The 27,793-nt window shown below is 37.0% G+C and overlaps 1 protein-coding gene and 1 long non-coding RNA gene across 5 annotated transcripts; one reads left to right on the top strand and one right to left on the bottom strand.

Annotated features, from left to right (window-relative positions):
- Window positions 1–296: 296 nt before the first annotated feature.
- Window positions 297–27,675, bottom strand: fkbp16 (FKBP prolyl isomerase 16). Of its 2 annotated transcripts, none has more exons than XM_044125081.1 (8): window positions 25,894–27,675; window positions 25,552–25,721; window positions 23,875–23,963; window positions 3,965–4,182; window positions 2,623–2,804; window positions 2,346–2,423; window positions 1,311–1,394; window positions 297–419 (listed from the first exon to the last, which is right to left on the bottom strand). In XM_044125081.1, the coding sequence occupies exons 1-8, from the start codon at window positions 26,333–26,335 to the stop codon at window positions 333–335; spliced, it is 1,350 nt and encodes a 449-aa protein (XP_043981016.1). In that variant the 5' UTR covers window positions 26,336–27,675; the 3' UTR covers window positions 297–332. The 2 variants fall into 2 exon arrangements, with proteins under 2 accessions (XP_043981016.1, XP_043981015.1); XM_044125080.1 differs by having other exon boundaries at window positions 1,257–1,394.
- LOC122835765 lies at window positions 22,785–26,324 on the top strand. Of its 3 annotated transcripts, none has more exons than XR_006371352.1 (5): window positions 22,785–22,889; window positions 23,840–23,969; window positions 24,116–25,741; window positions 25,963–26,053; window positions 26,190–26,324. It is a non-coding gene; the product is annotated as an uncharacterized LOC122835765 (long non-coding RNA). The 3 variants fall into 3 exon arrangements; XR_006371353.1 differs by having other exon boundaries at window positions 26,173–26,302; XR_006371354.1 differs by lacking the exon at window positions 23,840–23,969 and having other exon boundaries at window positions 22,791–22,889.
- Window positions 27,676–27,793: the final 118 nt, after the last annotated feature.

Below are 27,793 nucleotides of genomic sequence, written 5' to 3' on the forward strand. Positions count from 1 at the left end.
GTAAAGTCCAAATGTTAAATATCTTAACATTTCGACTTTGTGGAGCATTGATCAAATGTAATTTTGAGCTATTTTACTTTTTTTTTTTTTTTACACTTTTTAAAGCATCTTTGTAAGCAAAAATAAAGGCAACCCCTTCCACGAATAAAACTGACTGCAAATAACTTTTATAAACTTATCAACTGACTCTCTTCTAAAATCCACTTTTCAGTAAAAACATTCAAAGCTCAAGTTCAGTTTTCTTCCCAGCTATGCTGCTCATACAGTGGGAAGACAACTGGAAATCAATCAGTTCCAGTGAATCACATATTTTTTCTTCCTGCTGAGGATTTTTAGTTTCTTGCAGTCATAATCACAGAAGTCACCAAGCTGCCCAATGCCACCACCAGAGCTCCCAGAATGAACTTCCAGGAAAGTCCCTGAAAACACAAGAGGGTTGTGGTATGAATCTGATTAATTTATCATAATATCAAATGAAATGAATGAGTTGAGTACAATTAAAGCCAGATATTTACAGACACTATATAAAAAGATGCCAATCCTTTTTTTGTTGTTTCTTGGCATTAAATCCATTTTTTTTTATCTGCTATGTTTACTGTAATTTCTATTTGCCAAATGCCAGAATGAGTGAGAATATAATTTACAACTTTTTTTCAGTTTTGTAGCTGTTACATGCATTTATTTAGTATTTTACTTAATTGTTTTTGCACCAATGTTTTGGGTATCTTTTGAAAATCCTTACACAATAGCCTCGCAGACCTTTGGCCCATTGCTCCAGACAGAACTTATGTAACTGAATCAGGTTTATTGCCCACACTCGCCTTTTCAAATCTCCCCACTGAAGGAGTAAAGAACAGGGCTTTCTGACAGCCACTTCAAAGCACTGACTTTAACTAATTTAGCTTTCCAATTTCTTCTGGGTTTGATCCACACATGAACATGATCACTGGAGAGTCGCATGGTGTTCATGCTTACTTTTTTAAAAAAGATTGTTGGAGCCATGGTGTTCTCAGAGCACATAAACTTATACATTTGAAATAAGTAATAAAAAAATATTAAGAATTTTATGGCATTTAGCAAATGCAAAGAAATATTAGAAACCCTAACTAACCTAGAACATAAGTTTGTCTCCATTTCCACTATCTTCTTATTTTTGCCTGTGTGAGAGGCATCAACAGTCTGTCACAGGGCATCTTCTTACACAGCAGATGTAAATGCCTGTAGATATCTGGTTTCTACTCTATTTAATGGCTTACTGGAGACTTTTTCTTAGAAGGAATAAGGAATGGTGTGATATCATCTCCGAGCACCTTTGCTGGTTTGACTCTCCACTGTTGCGTCTCTTTGCCTCCTGATTGTCGCTTGACAAGTTTGGACAATTCTGCATGGATTGCCTAAGTGTACAGAAGAAAATGTCTTTAAGAAAACTTTGAAATTATACAGTGCATAAGTAATGTACACAGCTCTTCACTTTTTCCACATTTTATGTTACAACTTTATTTGAGATTGTAATAAATGACTCTCTCCTCAAAATTCCACACACAACATTCCATCATAACAATGTGGAATAAAGTTGAGATTTTTGCAAATTTATTAGAAAATCAAGAAATCATCTGCATAGGTTTTCACATGCATGAAGCTTAAAATTGAGCTGCTTCCACTGGTCGTGCTTGGTATTTCTACAGCTTTAATTGAGTCCATGCTGGACTTGATTTCGAAAGGCTGCAAGGTTCCACCTTTTAAAGAGCCATAGCTGCACGTGGCAGACCTCTGGAATATACCAACACAAAGTTCTGCTGAGTTGGTTGGGTGGGAGGAGGGAGGGCATTAAAGCTGCTCAAAGTTAAGGAGGAGGTGGATGGTATCACATATGGGAAAAACATGGAGAAAAACCTGTTGAATGGTGCAAAAGACAAAATACTGAAGCAGATGATTAATTTTCAGCAGGACAACAACCCTAAACATCAGTGAGAGCTGCAACAGATAGATCAAAGCACATTTCATCTGTTAAAATGGTCCAGTCAAAGTCCAGGGGATAATCTAAAGCTTTTCAACAAATGACTGAACTATTTTTTCAAATGAGACTGATCAAAGATTTCAGGTTCCAGTTGTGTGTGTCCAAATAATTTACAGCTGGAAATCCATCAAAAGGAGGATCTATAAATTCTGGACTCAATTTTATTTGTCAAAAAAAAAAAAAAATTATGATTTTTTTTTTTTTGTCCACAACCCAATGAATCACTAATTTGTGTTGGACTATCCCCTGAAATCCTCCAAAATACGTTACTGGCAAGTTAAGAAGGAACATAAAAAGAGGAAGGATCATCTCAGCCACATGATCTCACCTTGGTGGTTGGCTCCAGTTTCAAGGCCTGTTTTAGCACCTCCATGGCCTCTTTGTATTCACCCTTATCTGACAGCAGCTGAAAGAGATTAGAAGACCTGAAGCGTGAGCACTTCTAGAATACCCATAAATTAAAGTAATTATGTCCCAATATAATTTTCCCTCAAAATAATATCTAACACAAGATGAAACAGATTTCAAAGAACACCAAGTGTGGTCATTATTAGAGATGGGGTGAGATGATTTATTACATTTCTCGGTGATAACGAGACCCTCACCTTTCCGGTCCTGAAAAGGGCCTTGACGTTGTTGGGCTGGAGGGTCAGGACGTCCCGGCTGGTGTGCAGTGCCTCGTTGAACTGCTCCAGTCTGAGCTGAGCGGTGGCCAGGTTGTTCAGACACTTCACTCGGTATTCCCGCACCTCTTCCTCCTCCTCCTTCATGCCAACATCATTACCATCTGCACAGACACAGGCATGTGACTCATTGCATGCCCCCCCTGCACTTGATACTGGATTGATTTCATTGTATTATAAACATGTATTTTTCTTTTAATCCTTTTTTTTAAAAAAAAAAAGCAAATTTCAAGGAAAAATTCCCAGTGGTTCGTGCTCTGCTTTTTAGTTCAGCTGGTTATAGTATTCCTTCTCCTGCATGGTGTCTGTACCAGACCCAAATGTCCAACTGAAAGAGGTATTGACCAAAAAAAATTATTATTTCACACAAAGACATTTTACTCTGGACTCTTGACTTGTTGGTTCACAAATTAAACTAGTTTATGAATAGTTTCTGTGTACCAAGTTCAACCTTATTGCAGATTTTAGCCATTTGTCTTTAATGTGTTGATTTTTAAAATTTGTTTTTCTGGAATGTCTAGTATTTACTTTATGCTGTTTATTCTACATCCACCAGTTGTTTGTGTCCTGTCACTAAAATATAGGCTGTAAATGGATTTAGACAAATCTGGTACTTTTTTCACTTAGTAAATAAGAGCTCGATTTAAAAAAAAACAACCAAACTCTTCTATGGATGATTTTAGGAGAATGCTTCTAATGTTACCTGTGTGTAATTTAATCTTTGTATGAAGATTAATCTCTGGTGTTTGTTTGTGAACACTTAAAGTTGGATTCCAATCATTTAAAATTCTGCTAGAGCTGTAAATATAAGAACATTTGCATTTCTCCAGTTTGATTCTTCATCTTCTCTTTGACTGATTACAATATCTCTTTGATCTGAACAAACTCCTCTCTTTGGTGTCTCATTGGATTCACTCAGCATTCAGCTCTTATTGATTCATTATGAGGCAGCTCATGTTTTTACTTCATCGTCTTATTCAGCCACATTTCTCTCTCAGGCTTTCTCTGCCTCGTTGATAATTAGCGTGATTAAGGAGGTTGAAATGGTGGGAAAGTTGATTGGCTTTGATCATGCAAAAACATTAAGTGAAAGCATTTACAGCGGTGCTCAGCACAGATGGACGCAGCCATGCATAGAGACGCTGCGATTAGTGTGATTGGTGAAGCACTCCTGTCAGATGACATTCTATACCTGCAGTGTTTGTTCACATCACCTTGTTATAGCCAGCAGTATAGAAATACCTCATGATTAAATCAGTGCTACCTTGGCTGCGTGTGGTCAGCACCTCCAGAGCTACATAATAAGCTCTGGCAGCCAGGCTGTACTCCTCTCTCTGGAAGTGAAAGTTTCCTCGCTCTCTCTTCTGGTTGCCAATGCGGATGCGGTCAGCGATGGGCAGAGTTTCCGGGTCCGGTTTGTCTCTGATGTCCAGCAGCTGCAGTTGGTAGAGTAGTGGAGCCCATGCTGGGATGTCAGGCTCTCTGCACAGAAATAAGCAAGCAAAGTTAATACCACGGTACATTTACCTTTAATAAAATTCCCTACTTTTCTCAAATTCTTTTTGTTTTTGTTCAAATATTTTCTGTAACACAGTGATACATGGAGTTTACTTGGTTGTCACTCAACCCTGTGTAAACACTTTAACATTGTAATATTGTGTAGATAAATTAGACATAATGTCTTATAAATTAAATTATAAAAAGTGGTGTGCGCTCTTGTGTTTTCTAGAAGCATCTTTTGCTGCAAATATGCCAGAAAGTATCAAGAAAGTTTCAGCTTTGCACACTTATAGACAGAAATTTCTGCTCATGCTTCTTTGCAAAATAACTTGAGCTCAGCCAGATTACATGGAATGCTTCTGTGAACATTTATTGCCACAGATTTTAACTTTTCACCTTGATTTAGGTCAGTACTTTGACTGAACCATTATAATTCATGGAAATTATTGATTTTAACCATTGTACTATTGCTCTGGTTTTATGTTTAGGTTTGTCCTTCTGAGAAGTACACCTCTGCACCAGTCTTAAGTCATTTTTACTTTTTTTTTTTACCAGGATTGTTCTGTATTTCTTTCATCCATCTTCTAAACTACTCTGACCTGCTTCTCTGTCCCCAATAGGATAACATTTCCACCACCATGTTCATCAGAATAGATATCACAGTGATATGTGATATTGTATGCCTTATTTTATTCTTGACTGTTGCCTTTTTATTCATATTGATGTTACACAACAAGGTTGTATAATGTGATATTATAAAGCTTGGTTATGTGTTCTGAGTAAAGTAACAAAAAGTCATCATCATGGTGCTGAAGGAGCATTAGAGTTAAGATGGCAGCAGAATCTCTCTGTACAGATTAATTTGAACAGGATCCAGCCGCCTGTACACTTTAACAATAACACCTTCAAAGATGTCTCAGCCGTGCCAGCTCACTTATGCAGGCAAGTATTTGAAACTCGAACAAACCCAATGGCTTCAGCAAACTCAAGAGTCACTCTGAAAGAAAGTTAATTTGGTTTTTAATCATGTGTCTCCTGTGCACTCATGGCTCACAAAGGTCCATAATCAGTTCCACTGTGGATATTCTGATTCCAGATGTGTGACAGAGGGAGGTAATAAGATGGAAAGATCATAGGTTGGCAGTAGAGTTCAGTACATCATATTACAAAAATACAATTAAAAGGTCACTTTTAACAACTAAATGTAAAAAAAAAAGACACTGACACTGTTGCAGTTTCATGACAATGATAACTGAGAGTCGTGTCAAGTCATGAATTATTCAAACTGGTTGTGCTACTGACACAGTTAATGTTACTCCAACACAACTGGTTGTGTACACAGACAATATGCTGTTGGGATCAGGTTACCCATTCACCTGTTCCCCTCCGAAGGCCTCGCCCTGTATCACACACAGGGGTGTGAAGTTACCAGCCGAGCTCAGGCTTCAGGACTCTGAGCACAATCACCACAGTCACCACTATTTTGGTGGTGCCAAGTATTATGAAACCACTGTCTACCAACATATGACCGCTGTTTAACTGTCTCCACTTTGAGCCACTCTTATCAGGAAACACTGGATAACTTTCAAGGCTATATCTTATGTAACAGTGTGCAGCAAATAAACAATCCTACTTGCAGTGTAGTTTATGCTGGGAAAATTTGCTAAATTGTTTTAGATCAAATTTGCTTCTCTGGTCACCAACAAAAGTATCGTTTTCTGCAAGGGAATGAACTCAAAATCACTAAACTATACTGAATCTGTATAGTTCTGAGCCTAATCATTGGCTCAGAACCAGTTTTAAATATTTTAAGCCAAGCAGGAAAGCAACAATGCAAAAACAAACATAAAAAACCCCTACATTTTTGCTATCTTATTTTCAACAAAAGCTAATTTTACATGAGGCATGCCTCCTTTAGTCGTCACGTCAGCAGCTTGATTGGCTTTCATTTAACTCGTTTCTGTCTCTTTTGCTGCTCTGGGTGTTTTTAGCACCAGATTGTGTACAGAGTTGTACATTTCTGTGAGACTGGAAACACCAGCCAGCTACTGAGTATGTGAAACTAAAACAACATATATTTGTTCAAATTACTATTTTTCTTTCAAAGCACAAACTCTCAAGCCAGCTTTGGGGCATGTGCATTATGTGTACAGACTGTAATGGATTTTATTTCTGGTCCAATGCTGGCAGATTAGTGCAGCCAAAAATCTAGTGCATCGTGTGTGTTTTAGTTGAGCTTTACATTGCAGCTGCACAGCAAACACTCTTGTGTGCACATAACAGGACAAATAGCAAAAAATTTATCTCCCATTAGGATAAGAGATGTCTATAATTTACAGAAATTGCATATGACAAGCTGCAACTCCAGTCTTAATTATTCACAAATGCTCTGTGTGGTTATAGCCATTCACAAGCCTTCAGGCAATATCTCTGTTGTGCACATGCAACAAAGCACACACAAAGCTGACAGTCTGGCATCGTCTGTAAATATTACTCCTTCCCACAAGGTTGGGAGTATGCACTTGTTTACAAACTAAGATGTTGTTGATGTAGAACAATCTGTGAAAGACTTTATTGGTGAACTTTGTTGTATTTCTCTAATCTGCTGCCGTGTTGTGCAATTTGTAGCAGGCTGATTCTCTCAGATAGCGTGCAAAGCTTAAATGCTCTGTTTGCAAACTGCAAATATACCTTTATAGTTCTTACTTGATAACTTTGTGGTTGCGGTTTTCTGCTTATGGCTCAAAAAGTTGAATTATTAAAGGGTCCAAAATGAAATCTAACTCGTGCTAAAACGTTACTCCATTTATTCAGGGGTTCTCTTCTCTTCTCAGTCTTCTCTTGAGGCATCTTTGCTTGACTCTTCATACCGTGGAGGACTTTGGGATATTGAGCATCTCAGTTGGTCTTGTGCCTACTCTGTGAATATATTCACTGCCTACTACTTGATGGCTAGATTGCAGTTTTTTTCTCTATTTCCCTCCATTTAAGATCACAGATGACCATAGTGAATTCATGCAGTCCAATTGGAAGCTGGAACCTTAGAAGAAGCTGTTCAATTGCTTCCCCCAAGTAAAGATATATCAAACACTTGATTATGTAAAAAAGGAAATTTCAGGAATGCAATTATCAAAAAGAGGGCACCGTTTCTCGGCAACACAGAGTGACCAATTTTTAACAAATGTTTGTAAAAGCAATTGCCAAACCAAAGTGTTGGATTACGTACAACTTTAGCCAATGGAAGTAATGTGAACACCTACATTTAATGATATTTAGGAGTGACCCAATACTTTTGATAATATGGACTCGGTATTCAATTGTTTGTTAGCATAAAATTACCTACGTTAATCATGCAGCAACAACTCAAGGTATTTTAGCATCTAAACATGTTAAAGAAGTGGAGAATGAATAGGCAGAGTGGTGTGATATGGCAGACAACAATCACACCACAACAAAAAGTTAAAATACTCAGTCAGTTCATACAACAAAACTATGTGCAGTACAATCTCATGTCAAATGTCAAACTTTGTAACAAATGGGCTACAGCAGCAGAAGACCACACAAGATGACACTCCTGTAAACTAATAACAATAAAGCACAGCTATAATTCAAGCAGGCCTATCAAGATTTGACCACATTTTGGAAAAACTTTCTGGTGCAACAAACATTCAGATGGCAGAGTCAAAATTTTATGCCAGCACAGATCCATTCTGCTTTGTAGAAGCTGTTCAGGTAGGTGGTGATGTAATGTTGCCCACAATATCTGCTAGGCACAACTTGGCCCTTTACTACAAACTGATTATTGCTGAAACACCAAAGCCAACCTCTGCATAATCTCCTTCCATTTAAGATCACAGATGAGCATAGTGAATTCATCCAATTTACAGAAGGATAATGCACTATGTCTCAAAGCTCAAATACTCTCAAGCTGATTTTTTTTAACTATAACTGTTTTAACTGTACTCCAATGGCCTCTACAGTCATCACAGCTCAACCCGACTGATCTTTAAAATGTGGTGTAGCAGGAAATTGGTATCATAAATATGCAGGTGTTAAGAAAACAATTGCATGTTGCTATCCTTTCAGGATTGATCCCTACAGTCTCTAGAATATTTGTGACACCTCATTGAATCTATGTTATTAAGAATTACTGTAAGGCAAACAGGGTTCAACCTCAGATTAATAATGTGTACTTAATACAGCAACTAGTTTGAGTGACTTAGTTAAAATAGATAATTTTATCAATATTTTGTATCATCGCTGAAGGTAGGGGTTGCTTTACACCATAAAGCATTTTAATCTAAATATGTAGGTATTTATGTGTTTGTGCAGCTAACACTGGCTTTTGTAGATTGTGATAATGTTTAATTTTGTAAACAGCTCCAGTGAAACCCTTCACTCATCATGTCATTAACTATTGATCGGTTTCCAACAGTCAAATTATGCACTTTGTTGCTTCTGACTCACGCAGACTGAGGCACATTATTTGATGGGTGATGACTCATTGATATTGCTGCTTAAGTGCAAGCAACACTGACTACTGTGAATGTGCCACATTGATGCACTGAATACAAAATGACAAATTATTTCGTGGATAAAGTGTCACAGAGACTCACAAAGACACTGATGGGCAGGATGTGGCCTGACACTGTGGGATTCGACAAGTGTAAAGCTTTTAAGATCAGCAGTTAGTAAGAAAAAAGAAAAAAAAAAACAAGGCATAATGCAGAGCATTCGATCACAATCTTTACCTGAGACATTTATGAGTCTCAGGTAAAGACTCATAAATACACAAAATTAAACAAATTTTGTGTATGCTGAGTGATATTCCTACAGCTGATTGTTTTGTTCTTTTTTTACTCTGACTGACTGACTAAAAAGGGGACATTGGTGCTGTAAAAGTTTGTTCCATTTCACGTTGACAGCGGATGTTAAGTTTGCTTTAAACATGAAAGCAGATAGGCGGATGAGATCCTTGAATAGACTGAAGGATCTCAAACAGCAACATGTCATGCCCTAATGTTAGAAAGTTCAAGAACAAATGAGAAACAAAGTCACTATATAAGATTAAAGCAGAAATTTGAAGTCTTCCAAGGGATCTTGGATTTAAAACATAGGGATCTAGAACATCCAAGTATGACAAAAAAAAAAAGAACTAGAAGAAATATATAATGAGGCAAAAACTTTTTCACAGCACAATGACTATCTTGATGGATTAGCTCCAGTAATTTAAGAACTTTTTAAATTAACATGATTTGCAGAGTTTGTAGAGCAGGCCTTTTCCATTTATGACTTATAAAGATCAATACTATTTCAAAGGGGGGATATTAAGTATTTTACAGGCACATATTTTGATTTCACAGTGCAGACAAATGACTATGTTACCTTCGATTGCTATGAAAAGGCATTGTAAATAAAACATAATTTCATTGGCCTTGAAATTGGCCTTTGTCTCTTTAAGAAGTTTCTATACTTTCTGACACTTCCCTTTCAACAGGTCATCACAACGATGCTTCTCCATGATGCTGTTGTTTGCAGCCGTTCTCAGGAGCTTTGGACTGAGCAGAAGTTAATATGATAAGCTCAGCAGATATGCAGTTTCACCAGGTATTTACTAATCGCTGCTGCCACTAGTCTAGCAGAGCTGTGTGGGGAAGGCGCATGGCAGAAATAGGTTTCTGTGCTATTAATTAATTTCAAAAGAATTATTAAAGATGTAAAAGATGGAATATGAAAAAAAAATGCTTCTTAACATGGAAGGATTATGTCCCACGGAATTAATATACACATTTCAGTCAGAAATGTTTCTGTAGTGATCAGACTAGAAAAGAAATGTTCCCAGTCATTTTATGTTCATAAGAGAGGACGTCCTTATGTCATGAGAAGGGTATGAATTCGTTACTGATGACTTACACTAGTGTGTTGTGTAAGTCTGCTTCTTTATGAAAGTGACTCAACCTGTTATCTGTCATGCAGCCCCCTTGCTGCTGTGAACAAAAGGAAAAACCTCCCTCTGAGAAAGAAAACAGTGGTCACTTTGACGTCATACGCTCCATAAATGATGGAAAGACCAGCCATGTGCCTCATCCCAGTCTCTATGGTTACAACTTCAGATAGCACACTAATATGGTGTAATAAATATAGCCTGGGGCTTGTATGATAATACAAGATCCAAGAGGATTTATGAGGTTGTTTTTTTTTTTCATAAGCGTGAAACAGGTCTGCTGCTGCTGTTTTTCAGCCATGTGTTTGTTTTGACTCTTGGATGCAACCGCGGCATCCACTCACCACCATGCAAAGAGGCTTAACTATAATCCTGACGTTGCTGAGACGTCACAGATGTTTTTCCTCTCTTATTTCTGGTTGTAATTTGGAGCAAATCAGCCAGCTATTGCAGTCATAGATCAAGAAACCAAACTATGGTGTGAGGCCCTTTTTATCTGCTCCCTCAGTATGTGCTTCCCTCTCTTTCTTTTTATTTCCTCCTCCAGCAGTGGGACCAATGAAAGAGGACTTGGAGGGATCAAAGGTATCTACTGCCAACATCCTGGCTGCTGAGCTCCATTAAAGTCCTCATATAACCTGCAGCATATTTTCATGGGCCTTTTAAAATGTATACCAACTCTGCTTCAGACAACATGCAGAAGATGTTTTTTTCAGACCTTTTAATTTTGGTGAGCATCTGAAGACTCATTTAGCAGCAAAACTTCATTAAGTACAGAAAGTCAGCTTGCATGTATAAAAGTTGACAGAATTGGGAAAGGTTTTGGTCAAATTTAGAGTTCCAGAATAAATGTGATGATTTGATGCATCCAGCTTAAAATGTAGGAACAATAATGAGCAACTTCTTTTCTTTACATTTACTTTAGGTTGTGCTAGATTTCTTTTGTCATTTTGACATTTTTACATGTCAAGTTTTACATATTCAATTGCATATAATTTTCAAGTTAATTTTCAACCTCAACAAGAGAATCACACCAAGGAGTTGAATAAATGTAACTTTAATTATTATTAATTAATATATATAATTATATTAATTAATATAATTAATTATAAAGAAATTAATCAATTGCACTTAAAATATGAAACACATGCGCACATGTATTTCATGAAGGAGGTTTCTAAATCCTATCTTATATAATTTTATACCAGACATCACATGAAATAAAGAGATTCTCTTTGAGGGTTATTTTGAAACAAAGACTATTTGGACGCAGTCACAGTACTTTTGAGTAAAAACATCATACAGGGGAGGAGCAGCAGAAACTCTTATCAGGACACGTTCCCTGGTCCTGAATACCCCGGAAACCTCAAGGCGACCTTCACCTTCCCCTCTGGAGAAGTCGTCTGGGTTTCTTTTCTCTAAATCAGGGCCTTTTGCAACACATCTGCACAATTTACAGAAAGTACTTAATGTATGAAAGTGGCTTGAAAAAAACCCCCCCATGTAATCTTGGTTCGGGTGGGAGATCAGCAGAGGCTCAATAAATACTGACTCACAGCGGTTCATTACAGCGTCTTTCCAAGCCAAACATTTGCACTCATCTTGACGGAAAAAGAACAGTTAATGCTAAATTTATTAAACATGACTCTGTTCCACTGAATAAAGCACTCTGAGATGACTGAGATTTTCTTTAGCTTTACTGTATTTGATTTGTTTTGTGCATTGTGCAAAGGTCTGCAAAAAATATATATATCTGTGCCAAGGTCAGTGATTCTTTCTTGTCAGTGTTGCAAAACCTCTACATGCAATAGGTTTACATTAAAACAGCTTCATAGCACATAAAATGTTATGTTTCCTAAAGTTGGATGTCAAATTGTTTCCCACCCTCCTTTTTCAGGCACAAACCATCAGCCACAGAAGGTTTAATACAATATTCTTCAGGGAAATTTTTCATCAGACAATACAAAGTTATTTTCTACAACCCATTTAAAGTATAATGAATGCATCCAGAATTATAACTCCAATACATAACATGTGACAGTCGGAGGTTGCTTTTAGCTATTTCTGTGTTTCAGTTTTATCAGGAGTCTGAATTTGTCGTATTTTAGAAAAGTCAAATCCAAGATCTTTTTATATGATTCTTTTCTGAAGACCGGACAACTCAAAAACAAATACGTCAGTTTATAATTTATAAGTATGTAAGTATATGTAAATCAATTACTATTTCTACTTAGTTATAAAATTCATGAAATATATTTAACTAAAAAAAACTATAATGCATGAGTTTAGGTGTGCTAGCATGAAATATGTGTGTGTGGGACGGGGGTTCAGATAATGTACCATTAGTATGTACTATACTATGAGCTATTTCAAGGTAAGCAGGTTTTTTTTTCCTCTTGGGACTACTGATCAGCAGATGTTCTCTTTATTTAAGAGTTTTTAGAGGAATGAGCTAAAACAAAAGTGTCAAATACCTGTCCTCTAGCAGAGTCCTACTACTGGTACCACACACCTGAATCAAGTGGCTCAGTTGTCTTTTCAGCATGTAATCAGTTCAACGAGTTCTGTCAATGATACTTGAAAACTGGAGTTTGAGACGTAGCACCTGAAATGAAGCCGTACATCTATAAGTTTCTATAGATATAGAAAGAGAATACCTGTTCACAAGTGTAAGTACAACTATTTGACAATCCCCATAATGGATTTTTAAAATGATTCTTCCACCAGTATAAGCTGCTCATGGAAAGACCCAAGAATTTGATAATCTTACAAAACTTTGTTCATTTCAGGTGAAAATGTTTTCAGCATTACAGAAGACATGATTAAATTCATTTGAAGCTGATTAGTTTGTCAAACCAGTCACAAGCTTACGTCATCTCCCTTTATTTTTATGACTATGTATCAGATGTGAATTGTAGCTATACCTGCTTCAAACAACTAAATAAATGTCAACAGTTTAAAGGTCTTAAAAAATCAGCAACATTCTGTCAAATCACAAGTGAAGTTTCTGCCTTATGCAGTAATCTGTAATCTTTCAGGTCTGGATTCTTATGTGCGGCAGCGACTGCATGAATTATTTCTCAAAATGGCTTGAGGGAGAACTTGGTTTTAGAAACTCAAAAAAGCAGTCTAACACAGATGTCATTATTAAATAAATGTTCCTGTTAATGTTAGATTCTCATGATATGTAATCCCAGGATTGACTTTAAATTCCCGGTCAATAAACATGAACAAACTGGTGTCTCTGAGGTGTGTAATGTATGATAAAAGGCAGGATCTCTCAAGGCTCTAGGGTCTGAGGTTTAGTTTAAGTGGATGCTTTGACAGGTTAAAGTTAAGTAATAACTGCTTAGCTTTTTCTTTGCTCAGATATTATGTCTACAGATTCTATAAACTGCATCTCCAGCTGTTTAAGGTATCACTATTGGAACATTAAAGGTCTCTAATGGTCAAGCAAATTCTGACTGAAGCACCAGAAAGCCTTAAGGTCTGCTTACTTCAATGGCAGTGTAAAGACAGTTTACTAATTGCTGCTGCCACTAGTCTAACAGAGCTAGACTAGTGTCTAGCTCTGCTAGACTGTCTTAAAAGTCTACGTAAGCAATTTTGCTTAGAGATGATGGACATATATTTGACCATGTTGTAACGAGCATTCATGTTTGTTACAACAAGCTCCTTTTTCTTTACGAATGCCATTTTGGTTAGGGTTTAAATGTCATAAAGAGATAGCAATCACAAAATAATTTCCTTTCCAAGCCTGAACTGTCACATGAACATGGGTGAAATCAGATAACGCCCACAGAGAAAATGTCATCGTCCCTGGGATATCATTTTGCAAATTAGAAGCAGAACAAGCAGACCCTGGTTATCAGAGTCTCTGAAGGTTGATTGGATGAGAATACATTTTAAGGCACAAGATGTTGCCTACCTACCATAGCTGGCCTTCACACTTTAAACTTGTTTCTTTCTGGCTGCCATGGAATAAAATTGACCTGTCAGTAATTTTCATTTCCCAAAGCAGAGACCAATCAGACTGATCTAAGTTTGAAAGATCGTGAGGATTTTTTTTTATGGGCTTGCTAACTGCTCCTCCGAGCAAAATTAGGAGTTATATTCCTCAAAGGTCCTGATCTCAATAATATTTTGTAAAATACCCTTTCTGCTGTTAAGTTTAGTTTTTTTTTTTTTTTCTTCTTTTTTAAATTGTCAACACAAAACTTTTTTGGGTGATATTTTCTAAACATGCTTTCTAAAGTGTAGATTCCTAAGAAATTAGATGAAGATGTACCTGTTTGAACTAAAGAAACAAAAAAAGATACAAACTGTCTAGTTCACAGATGGCTACTGTAGGGTTTTGTACCAGAACAATGAACAATGGACACATTTTTTTAACCTTTAGCTTGGCACTTCTTCTCGACTCATGCTACCAAAATCTACTTTCTGAAAGACTCAAACAACCATTTTGATCTAACCATGGATTTAATTCTCATTATTAGTTCATTCTCATTATTAGTTAGGGGCATACAAAATTAAATGCCTGAGGTTGAAGAAGGATAACCTCCTTCAAAATGCTCAGTAATGATGGATATTCCCATATGTTCCTGCTGTGATAGTTCTGTGTTTGATTTTTGGAAAAACCCTTGCTTTTACTGATTATTATTATTATTATTATTATTATTATTATTATTATTATTATTATTATTATTATTATTATTATTATTATTATTAGTAGTAGTAGTAGTAGTAGTAGTAGTAGTAGTAGTAGTAGTAGTAGTAGTAGTAGTAGTAGTAGTAGTAGTAGTAGTAGTAGTAGTAGTAGTAGTAGTAGTAGTAGTAGTAGTAGCATTTACTTGAATATTTACTAGTATTATTAAAATATTTTTCAAACATCCATATGTCTTAAAATGTCAGAAAACCACACAAAAGGTGTCCCTTATTTTATCACTTGACTGTTTTCGCCCAAATGTGTCAACAACCTCAGCTGTAGCAGGTGTGTCCAAGTCGAGTTCTGAAGAGCAACTATGCAACAACTTTTAGATGCACCTCAAACACATCTGAATCAAATAAATGCCTTGTCAACAGACCTCTGCCTGGCTGCGTGGCCGCTGATGAGGGGATTTAGCCACTTGACTGAGATGTGTTGGAATGGGGGGAGAAATCTAAAAGCTGCAGAACAGCTTTTCACGACTGGAAAAGCTCTGGTTTATTGAGTGTTCACACTCTGTCACATTTGAAAAAAAAAAAAACTAAAGTTGGCTCTCTAAGTGTTTCTAATCTAACTCAACAATGATTCAGCTTCCTTTTTGTGGCCAAAGCTGCCAGGGAATCATTAGCAGCTACCTCCTGACTTATTAGACACATTGTCGCACAGGAGCAGCTTGCGTCTGAGGGCTCTTTAGTCTCTCTTCCAGTGCAGAAATACAGGCCATGAGTAATAAACACGAGTGAAGCAACACTTTTTTTCTCCAGAAAGAAGGGCTTGGTCTAACTTCAATCCAATTCATTGGAAAAGGCAAAAGTCAGCCTTAGAAAGTTTGGAAAATAAATATATTCAGCAATTTATATTGCTCGGTTTGAACACCAAAACATTTTTAGAGGGGTTCAAATAAAATCTCTGTTATTGTCCTCTGGTTCAGTTCTACTAATCTCATCATATTTATCTAACCACTGAGAGAGTCTCATTTACAAAGAGTTCTGCTAATGAGCCTGTGCTAATCTTCAAGGCTTAAACACTGCACGCCTGATTTTGAGCTCTCAGGGAGGACGTCAGCGGGAATCTGCCAGTCATTAACTCTGAGAGGAATATTGAGAGCATCTGGGCATGTGTGTGAGCATGAGTTTGCATGCGGTGCGTTGCTGCAGACGTCTGATGACGAAACGCTGACGTCTCAGTGGGATGAGTCATGTTCCACTCGCATTCACACAGATACACAACATGCCAAGGTGTCACTTGTCACTCTGCAGAGACCTCTTTCCTCCGGCCTCTTAGGCTGCACTCGTCACCTCACATCCCCCCACAGCAGGAGAAGCACACTGTGCTGCACATTACCAACACATAAGGTTATTTGTTTAGACCCACTGCTGTCTCAGCCAGTGAGACCATGATGCATTCAACATGTTAACCTGACGACGCAGACCTGCATCAGATTCTGTGTGTATGCGTGTGCATATGTGTGTGAGTGTGAGCATCACGTCACTGTCAGAAACAGCTTGCCCCTCCACTTTGCCATCTGCTTCCATTCTGCTGTAGTTACCGATGAGCAAAATGAATAAAAAGGGCTCATTAGTTGCCCAGCAACTTAATCAGTTATTAAAAGACAGTCTGCTGCAGCTTCTGTTGCGACAGAGGAGTGTTTTGCTTTCAGTTGATGTGAGGAAGTATTTGGGAAAGTGTGAAATAATTAGAAGATATAAAGTTTCGGAGTGAACAAATAAGAAATAGGACCAAGTGGGCTTGTGGTCAAAACTCCAAGAAAAGGAGTCTGTGTTTGAGCAATGGCAAGAAAAATACTGAGTGGAGCTAGGAATATAAATGCATTGTTCTATTAAGTCAAAGCAAGCAAAGTTACAAACAACGCTAGTTTGAAGGAGCCCTGTGTTGGGCATGCTGCCTAACCACATCTGAGGGCGAAAGTGTTTATAGTTTTCTGAACAGCTACTCTTCTCAGTAGCTGGTCGCTAGAGAGAGAAGACACGGTTATAATTTTTCAGGCTGGAATAATGAGCTGGTGGCTGATCAAAGACATTCAGTTTAGACTTTACTGTTATAACAAAAAGGAACAAAGGCAGCTGTCTAAATCTCTGGAATATACAAATGTCACAACAAACTAGGCTCCTAAATTGTGATTGTTTTTCATGTTTTTTATTGCAACCACCAGTGTTCAATTAAACATGTAATCACCCACTCACTGGTACACTGCAAAGAATCTGGTGCACTGATTAATTGTTACAAAACGCAAGCAGGCCGTAACTGCATATTACTTTACAACAAAAAATAAGGAGAGAGGTCAGAGGCATTTTTGCAAAAACACAATAAGTTAAGTGAGAAATATATTCAACACAGTGAAACAACTTTTTTCAAGAAGGTGGTGTTAAGAGTTGGACAAGAGACAACCTGGGACCAGTTAACAGACCACTGTCTGAAAATCTTAGAGGCTGGAAGGATAACAGTTCAACAGGTTTGAGATGTCTTTATCAGTAAGGGGATTTTTTAGGCCTGTGGGGAGTGGTAAGTTTGAAGCATTGAATAACAGAAATATTACAGGAGGAAATTAAGCCTTAAATACATAAAAACCTCAATTATTTAAATATTTTCCTGTAGATTCACACATGACACAAGCTGTTGCTCATGTACCACGAGAACAAAAGGTTGGCTAGTTACTAACTCTGGTCTGCATTATCTTGCATTCTTTTTAAATCCCTATTTTATATTACACAATGACTACATTGTTCCAATGACACTCTCTACTTTTCTCAGTAATTTTAATTAAATTCTATTCAGTAGTTTCGAGAACATTTTATTTTACAACGGTGTCTCAACTCACCCCAAGGTAGAAAAATTATGTTATCTGCGGATTTGACAAAGAGCTTGTTAAAGAAGTCTTCCAAGTTCTCACTTTTTTACTGGTACAAAAAAATGACTTTTTTTTGCCTCTTTGGAAGAGGATAGAGGACAGGATTACAAAGTCTTTTAATTTAGAGCATACGTCAAAGTTTTTCTGTTATAATTTAGATTTCCATTCAACAAATTTTAAAAAGAGGACATTATGTTCTAAGTTGTTTTTCTTTTTTTTCTCTTAAACGTTGGGTTAGGTTTTACTCTATCAACTTAACTGTTGTTGTTATGAGTACTATAGACTGCAGACACAAATTAAGTATAAATAACAGCTGGTATGGGTGAGAAAATTGCTGGTCAATCTGACCTTGTTTGATTATCATGTGTCACTTTCTTATGCTATACTCTGGAAAACAAACCATTGTTGCTTATTTCACAAAGCACAACCCCACAACATGTCCACATTTAAGGAGACATATTCTGCTTAAGCACCAGCTTGTGAGATTCTGTCAAGAGAGGTAAGCATTAGACAGCAGATAAAGCTGTAAATATAACAAATATAACATAACACCTTTTAATTTTGAAGTAAAGTTCTCTGTAATCACGTCAACTGCATACAATGACATCAACTGAGGAAGGTTGACAAGCAACAAAGCAACATACAAAAAAACATATTTGTTCTATCATGTTAACCAATCACTCACATAATTAGTCAATATCTCCTGTACTTATGATGTAAGTTTTACAAAAAGGGAACCATATGTGACAACTGTAAATAGGTAACTACATTGGCAACATTTTTTATTAAAATCTAAAATAATATGAATGAATTATAGATAGTCATTTCCCCTAAAGAAATGAATTTCATCAGCTATAATTATTTCCTTTCTCATAATATTTTGAAATGGTAATGAGTTATGCAAGGACTAAGGTGTCTTTGATGTAAAGTTAACCTGCTGCCTTGATTCTTTTGGGCAATAAAAGGAGTAAGTGACAGAGCAGAGCTCCAATCAGTCATCGTTTACTTCCTGGTTCTGTCAAGCTACAGCACACTTTGCTGTCAAATAGTATGTAAAAAATATTGTCTTTGAAGATGTATTACCAAAGCATTTTGCAAATGGTCTTGTGACTAATCCTACTAAGCTATGGTACAGTTTTTCTAAATAAAATATCAAAAAGTCCTCAAAGAATGGTCAATAGTGCACCAAATTCTTTATTCTGCTTAAGTAATAGTGTGCCTCCAATGAGCTGCAGCTTATTGAGCAATGAATTCAAACCAGCAAAAAGTCTTAGACCATATGGCTTTGTCATTATCTCTTCTGAGGAATCTCTCAGCTTTGAGCGCCTGTGGGTGTGAAGCTACTTCCAGCCAGCTTGTTTTATCTGATTTTGATGTCATTGATGAGAGATTTGCATCATTATTCTTTACCAGCAGAAGCTAGACATGGTAAATCCAAATTTAAACAGTGATTGAATATGATAATTATGACATTATGAAATAATTCTGTGTCACTGAAGTGTATCACAGCACACTCCCACCACTCCTGCCTGTGATCACATCTTTACTAGAGAACGTGAAGTCAATGCTCCACAAAGCACCATATTATTTATTAGCTTCCTTCGTATCATGATCTTGTGACAATACTGTCGGCTCCAATTGTTGAATGAACTTTAAAAGTAACCTATAAACGTTTCCATCCTTTATTCCTTTGTAAACAGTGCGCTGTTGTCTGACGTCATCGTTCTTCTTCTGTGCATGTGGGTCACTTTGGGGTCGTAAATTTATTACACAGAAGTCTGATTGTGTAGTATGAATGACCAAGCGTAAAAAAAGAACAGATTTTGATTATATATATATATATATATATATATATATATATATATATATATATATATATATATATATATATATATATATATATATATATATATATATATATATATATATATATATATATACCTTCTCTGCAAATGTAATTTGTTTTTGTTTGTCTTTGGAGATCGTCATTGTTTTATGTATTAATTCTTCAGCACTCCACATATAACAATGTGACTTTTCTACAGTGTTGTAAGCTGCCTTGTGTTCATCTTTTCCTCTCAAGTTTTTTTTTGTTTGTTTTTTTTTACATTTTTTGCTTCTTGGCAAGACAATGAATTATGAGCAACATGCCTAAGCACAACTGAAAAGAATGAATTTTAAAAATAAATACAAAATGATTTGTTCACAGAAAATACAAAGATAAAAAGAAGTGATGACACAGCTACTTACGTGAATTACATACTTCACAAAAGGGAGTTAACACTGATTTGAGAGAAATATATTTTCAAAATAATCGATCAAGCAAGATGCTGACAATGCTTCATCCTTTTATTTCGCTGTTTCTACTCAGCGTCTCTTGTAGTGAAAACTTACATCCTGCAGAAGTTCAATAAAAGCATATTTTGCAAGACAACATTTACTTTCCCATTAAATTTACTCGGACTGCAGAAAGCAGAAGTAGCTTTAACTAGGAGCAGTGCTATACTACAGACAATACTGTTGATGTGAGAGATAAGCCTCCTGCTGGTAGAAGGGAAAGGTAAACATCCAGGGAGATTAGATGACAGACATCTGCAGTTCAAACAGTGATTCAAGTGGTATAAAAAAAAAAGAAACAAAAAAAAAGCCCAGCCACAGCATCGAAGAAGCGGCCATCTAGATTTAAAAAGTTATTCAACTTATTTGCATCATCCAGAGTGTAATTATTGTTTGATTTTAGTTCAACTTTAACCTGTTGAAAGTACATGGCAGTGTGCCAGCACTGTTGCGAACTGAAGAGAGTGTGTTCATTGGGAGCTGAGCCCGATGTTATCTGCAGCACTGCAGCTGTCAGTGCTTGCTGGCCCACTCCCGAAGTATGAGATCTGGGTGTGGTTTTCTTGTCAACTTGCCGTGACCGTGCCGGGAAAGAGAAACGAAGAGCCAAAAAGGCTACAGTCAAACTAGTTTAGATCATGTGACTTCACAGTCAAGAGTTCAGCTGTTGATTTTATAGCAAAAGCAAACAAAACACACAAAAAAACCTTTGCTCTATAAACAAGTTTAAGCTACACCAAACATCATGTTTGCTAGAGTTTTCTCGCAGAGAGGATGCATCCAAAGAGACAAATGGTTCAATTTTCATATTGTGCTTTTCACAGCAGAGCGTCACAAAGGTCACATTATTCATTTTAGCCAGGTGGCTCTGCAGAGTGAGTCACAGAGTGATCAGAGGACATCCTCCTTCTTGGAGAGGACAGCATGCTTACGCACATGGATCCAGGGGGGGAGAGACTGCACATAAAAACTAGTAAAATTGACAGAGGCCAGTGCAACTGTCTGGAGAGTGAGTCATCCCACCTATGTAATTGCAAGTGCCTATTGTAATGAAAAGCAGAAGTGCTAGTGTTTCACTGTGTCATGTTACACGGGATGATAAGAAGAGAGATTAGTTTGCGAGAAGGAGGAAGAGTGAACATTTATTACATCTGGCATGAAGCTAATCAGAGTGCACTTTTCCATTTTTTCAGGGAAGAAAAAAACATAATCATAATTTCCCTCATTGTAGTGGTGAATTACAAACACATAGCCCATAATGATGATACACATCAGTTAAAACCAAGCAGGTCTGGCAGTCAGAAGTAGAGATACACTAAGAAACCACCTGGAGTCTTGATCCACCTGCTCACTGGACCTGTGAGCAGGTGGTCACAAACAGAAAAACTCTGAGAGAGTTATTTTATTTTCATGCCACCCAAAGAAACTAAATTAAATTTGGAAGCCTGTTAAAGGCTTCAAAAAACTGAAGTGGAAATAAAAAAGCCATTGTTGAACAAAAGAGGTAAAAGTTTACCACATGCCATGTGGAACAAAAGCAATATGTGGAAGAGGCTTTGGTCTGAGGAGGCATTCATATATGGACTCAATGGAGCTGGTTTACAGAGCAGAACCACCAACAGAGCAGAGATATTCTTTCTAGATCTCCTCAGCTATTTGAGACATACTTCCAAAGGATTAATGAGAGGACCTGGATCAACAACTGAGGGTTCAGTACAACTGTATGTCACACTGATCAGATTTCTGTTCCATACAAACAAACTTTTATTCTGCTTCATAAATTTGCACTAGGTTGCCTCAATGTGTTGCATAATATATTGGTAAAATATGTGGATTGTTGTGATTGTAAATGTAAAAATGTTCAAGTGATATAAATATGTTTAGAGATTCTCCTAAGCTTCTTAAATGGGGACAACATGGTAAATTCACTGAATGTTCAACTATTTATCCAGATAAACATTAGTGCCTCCTACAATTCATTCTGATGAACCCTCTTTGTTGTAACAATCAAGTTAAATCTCCCACCATCTCTAGGGGTGTGTGTTTTCTCGACAGTGCTGCCAGCAGAACACAGACTGTGTGAGCTACAAATCCTGCAGGCTGCACTGATGAATCATACCGTCTGACCAGCTTTGAACTCCCTGACGTGCTCTTAACAGCTCTGTTTGCAGCAGAGGATTGACAGAGTTCAATCAGTGCATATGCCAGAGAACAGAAAGAGGCTAATGAGATTTTCCCCATTGTCTCTCTGTCTGTCACATTGTTGTACAGGCATGCTGAGGTCACTCAATTGGCATTCAAACATGATATATGTTGCTGCTCGTACTTTACTTTACTTTACTTTATTTTATTTTTGCATCTCTTATAATCAAATATTTAATGAACTGTTTAGCTTCTCTACACGAACTAAGAGCAACAAAGACTAAAAGAGATCTAAATAAAAGATTTGGCTCAACTCACATTAGAGAAACTGACAATATTTTTAACTAAAACACTTCATATTTCTTGACCCGAGAACAAAACAGTTTAAGGTAACACACATCAGTTAAATGAATCATATTGGAAAAGCAGACACGAAGCTCTGATTTTCTACCTTGAGGTTCAAATAAGGTTTGACTGCACAGCACACAACCCTAATCAGTGGCATCAAAACAATCATTAACCAGCCTCCTGCTGCCTCCAGCTCCACACGCGACATGGAAAGAGATTCTCAACTTCTCACAGGCTGTGTTCTTTGCAGAGTGCACACTATACAAACACTGGCTAACGTGTAGCACTTAAAACAGGTAAAAAAAAGAAAAAAAAGAAAAGAAAAAAAAAGAGATTCTCCTAAGGTAAGAAAACATCAAGCTCTCACTACAAAATGTTTGAATGTTAGATTTTTTTTTTATTTATTTATTTTTTTATGACAATGGTTTATATTTTCTCCTTAGCCATAAAACTAGATGTGGGTCATAAATCTAGCAATGAATTCTGCCCCTTTTCTTGCTTTTACTGCCACATGACAGTATTCAGCAAACAAACGGGAGTTAATGCAGCTTTTCTGCTGATGAGTGTTCTGTCTGTAGAAAAATGCTGGAAAATATTTTATTTTATGAGTTTCTCAAGCTATAATGATGACAGTTTGCATCCCTGAAAAGCATATTTGGATCAACATTGTGTGCTTTTATCTACTAATTCATAATTAGCTCTAATGACAGTTGATATTGTTGCCTGTTTAATAAAATTGCATCACAGCCTGACTATATATTACTGTCAATTATCCCTGTGTAAGCACCGGCAACTAAATAAATCTTCAGATTTGATCATTATATGGTTTCATGAAGTGTTTGACACAAAATATAATATAATTACTGATTTGCATTTTGTTAGATATGAACAGCATTACTCACTTTTGCCTGTTCAGTTTATCTTGAGCAAACAATTGAACTGTAAAGAACAGGTTTTAGGGAGCAGTTACTAAGTGTTTTCTGCGTTTATACTGGCTCTTCACTGGTGAAATGGTTATAAACCCAAGCTATTGGCTGTAATATGAGTAGAGTAACCCCATAGGTTAGGAGGTTGCAGACACACCACGGATAGGTTGCTCCTGAATGGTGTTCAGACAAAGCCATCTGCTCCAGTTTATGGTCCATTAACCCCGCCAACTCAGGATGCACAGACTGCCCCCACAGCAACAGGTTCAAGGGGCTGAAGATGGCATTTTGATGTCATTATTATCAAAGTAAAGAGAAGTGTCTAAATCCTGTTGAACCTGTTCTGCGTATGTTTTCTAATTTCCAAGATTACAATAAACAAAAGCAACTGGAAAATCCTTACCTTCCCAGAAGTCCATAGGCATACTGAGAATCAGCCAGCAGTAATGTGATCTCCCCCTTCTGCATGGACATGACACACTCCTCTAGAGCCTACAGGTGTCAAGAAACACATTACTTAGAACACTTCTGTGGCTTGTTCCACATCCAGCTAATTGCATAGTTAAACAAAAACACATGTTCGTTGATTTGTCGCGTATTTCAGTTAACTAACAGATTTTAATATATTATCTTTTCCTTTTCAGATTTCAAAGCTAAATGAGTGAGCTTGTAGAAGTGTAACTCCTCAACTGTCACCTGGAAAATGCCTACATGTAATCCAATGGAACTATAACGAGACCAGTGTCCTCATGACATTTAAAAGGTTTTAACCCAGACTTTTTGTGATCCAGACCATTAGAGCTGCAGTCACAAATGAACAAGTGGGAGGTCTTGAGTTGCCATAAATTTTAGAGGAGATGAAAACAGTCGGTTCATTTAAAAAGAAGCAATGCAGTAGCTGGGAAAACTGTTTATGGCATCATTGTCCCTCTTTCTCATTGACTTGGTAGAAAAGTTTGCATTCAACCGATTGTCTGTGTCATGAGAGTCTTCCATTGTTATTTTGTGGGTCAGAATCTACAAAGTTTGTGAAGCCCTGGTCCAGACTATCTTTTATTTGGCAAGAAGACAATGTACCATTATGAGCAAGTAACTACCCTAAAACCTTGGTGAGAAAATCATTTCTACCTCTGAATATTTTGTAAAAGCTTTTAATGGGGGTTTGTACGCCATCTCAAAAAGTCACAAAGTGTTTTATTTCCCTATTTTCAAGGTCTGCATGAGTATACATGTAGACATGTAGAAGAGAATATTTAGATTTATATTCCCTTCTAAAATGTTTGAAAATCTATAAAGGAGTTAGTCCAAACAGAGCCCATTTCTGCCTCGAAAATGGTTGCATGCTGGTTAATCCATGCAGGCACCTGTAGATGTTTACTCGGGTAAGGGAACAGATGAAGACAATGTTACATGTTTTTAGGACTATAAACATGTAAGTAATGCAGCAGAGAAGTGCCTTTGGTATTTTAAATCACTTTTGCATTTTACATTTTAAGTCTGAACAATGTCAAAATAGTTGCTGTAGATTTGACTTGAACCTTTTAAAGGAATTTATTAAAAATAGGACAATACATCAGAAAATTTGACATCTTCATATTGTTGAAATTTGAAATCCTCAACGTCTGACCCAGATGTTTCAGGAGATTAAAAAAGCCCTCATCTTTCTAAAGTCAAAGGATCTAGTTAAAATTGAACCACCTTTTTGATTCTTTTCATTGCATTTTTTTTTTACTGAAACGTAAAAAGATTTTTAAGGTTGACTAATAGATTTGATTTTGACAAAAAAAAAAAAAAAATCCAAGTGACCAACATTCGAGTCATGAAGATTCATGTCCAACAGCAACATATTGAAAAATGTATTGGAACAGTGTTTAGAAAGCAGTTCTCACTTTAATTACCTGTCAGTCTGAATAACACTTTTGTTACTTCCATATTTAAAGAATTACAAACATCCCTCAGCTGATATTATTAAGCCTGTGCTGTGAGAACATGACTATACAGATTTGTTTACATTTTTGAGGCAACACAAACACACACACAAACACAATAGGATCTTTCAAGAAAAACACTGGAGTATCACCTGTATTACATCTCCCTCTCCGATAACAAAGACAAGTTTGCAGTCCTTCTCCACCACAGTCCGGTCCTCAAGAACACCCTGCATCTTCACAGTGACTTCTTGACCCCAGGTGGAGCGCAGGACCTGTTGGTCTCCTGATTCCAGAATTTTCTTCCTCAACAGCCGGTCCTCTGCATAAAATCAGAGTAAGGTACAAATCTAAGACTCTGGATTTATTATTATTATTTATAAAATATCCACAAAAACTTCCAGTTATTGGAGTTGGTTTAACAGTTTGATATTTAAAGATTACTCTACTTTCCAATATTAGGAGTTTAGATTATTCATTTCATGTGTTCTTACCAGTGATGTTCTCCCAGTCCTCTGCCGCGAAAAGCTCCTCAAACTGAGCACATGTCCATTCCTCCACAGCGTGTTCTGGAAAGAGAATCTCTGCTGAGCTGTCCCTCTCCACAACATCCTCTTCTGTCGAGGGGTCTTGAAACCGGACCATCTTCCAGCTGTTTGTTTTCTTCAGTTTTTTCTTTACCTTGCATTCTGCTTGTTCTCTCTCTTGCTTGCAGCTGAATAAGCTTTTTATCTCTGTGTCTTTACTCTCTACTGCATGGTTCTCGATATCAGATGGGTCTTTCCTACAGAGTTCTTCACCTTGTTCTGGAGGCCCACAAGGCAGTTTGTTCAGATGATCGCAGTCTGCAGGTTCAGAAACGCATTCCGCTACTTCAGGCTCTGTGGGATCCAACACACCATCCCTCTGCTCTTCACAACATGGCTCTGTCTCCATTTCACTGAGCGATGGAGACCATCTGCAGTAGTCCCAAGAAGAGATGATCCTATTTGCTCAGTCGATGACCCACTGAGGTGCAAGGTTGTTGCTCTCACCAGCACCTATTCTTTGTTTAGACAAGAAAATAGATCTCCATAAAAACATTTAGGAATCCATGTTGTGTTTTGGATAATCCACCTCACAATGCATTCCTGCTTTACCCAGTCACATATGATGTTTTTAAAGCTTTCTCCCACCTGCAAAATCTGCAATTCCGCCTACCTTTGACCTCTCCTCAACAGATTGCATCCATCTTAGTCAACTTAATTCATCGATGTGGTGGCTACAAAAAAATATATATATCAATGTAAAGAACCTGCACAGCGCAACGGAGGACTCACAGCCAGCAGGCTGTGCAGTGGTAATCTACAGGATTAGAAGGAGAAAACCCTAATCTGACAGAACGCCTGTAAGCTTCTTAATGACTTCACTGTGGTTCTGCTCAACAAATGTGTAATATTGTGACAATTTAGTGATGTTTAATAATATTTTTGAAGAAAGAAGCACCCAATTTGGTAACATTGAGTTACATAAGAAAGTATTTATTCTCAAAATTTAAATGAAGACAACCAACAGCCAGCAGAAAGTAAGGGGTACACCAGATTATTGATTATGTAAAAAGTTCAATGTTCAAACTTTTGAGAATCAATGTATTTTTTGCCTAACATATAATCATGGTCTCACACAGAGAGAAAAGCTCTTTTGTTCTAAGGAATACAATGCTTATCAAAGCTGTGAGCAAATATTTAACAGAGCCAAATCTTTTAAGATGTTTTGGGGTTTAGTTTTCTAAACAGTGACATCATTCAAAACCCATTAGAGCTGAAAACTCAAGTTTACATACAATGAAAATTATAGATTATTTTTATGGCAGCATAGTGCAGTTAGAAATAGAAGTCTATCACAAGTAGCGTATTTTTGTGCGGTTTGTTTTTCTAATGGGTAAAAACATGGTTATTTCTCTATGTCAAAGTGACCTCATCAGCACACTGTCAGTGGAATATTACAAATTTAAAGCACTATCAGGGTGTAATTCTTGGCAGGCTACAGCATTTCAGGAGCAGTGAATTGAAATTCTCCCTGACAATAAATATTTCAGCCACTTGGACGTCTGTAATGGCATTAAGTGATCCAGATATTAGCACCTAAAAGAGGGAGCAGAGGATGATGGAAAGGAATAAGGAGTAATAAGAAAAACAGTTGATAATCACTACCAATGTATTACTGTATTAGAATTTCCCCTTTCTGAGACATCAGATGGATTTCTATTTCTATTTTACAAACACTGTGATGCTTAATAAAACAAATGTGGCAACAATGGTGAATGAAATGTTTTTGACATTTCTTTCAAACACAGGTTTGTTGATCACTGTAACATCAATATCAATCTACATTTCTGCATTTCATAAATAAACA

The sequence above is a fragment of the Gambusia affinis genome, linkage group LG08 (genome assembly GCF_019740435.1).
Source record: "Gambusia affinis linkage group LG08, SWU_Gaff_1.0, whole genome shotgun sequence".
Taxonomy (NCBI): domain Eukaryota; kingdom Metazoa; phylum Chordata; class Actinopteri; order Cyprinodontiformes; family Poeciliidae; genus Gambusia; species Gambusia affinis.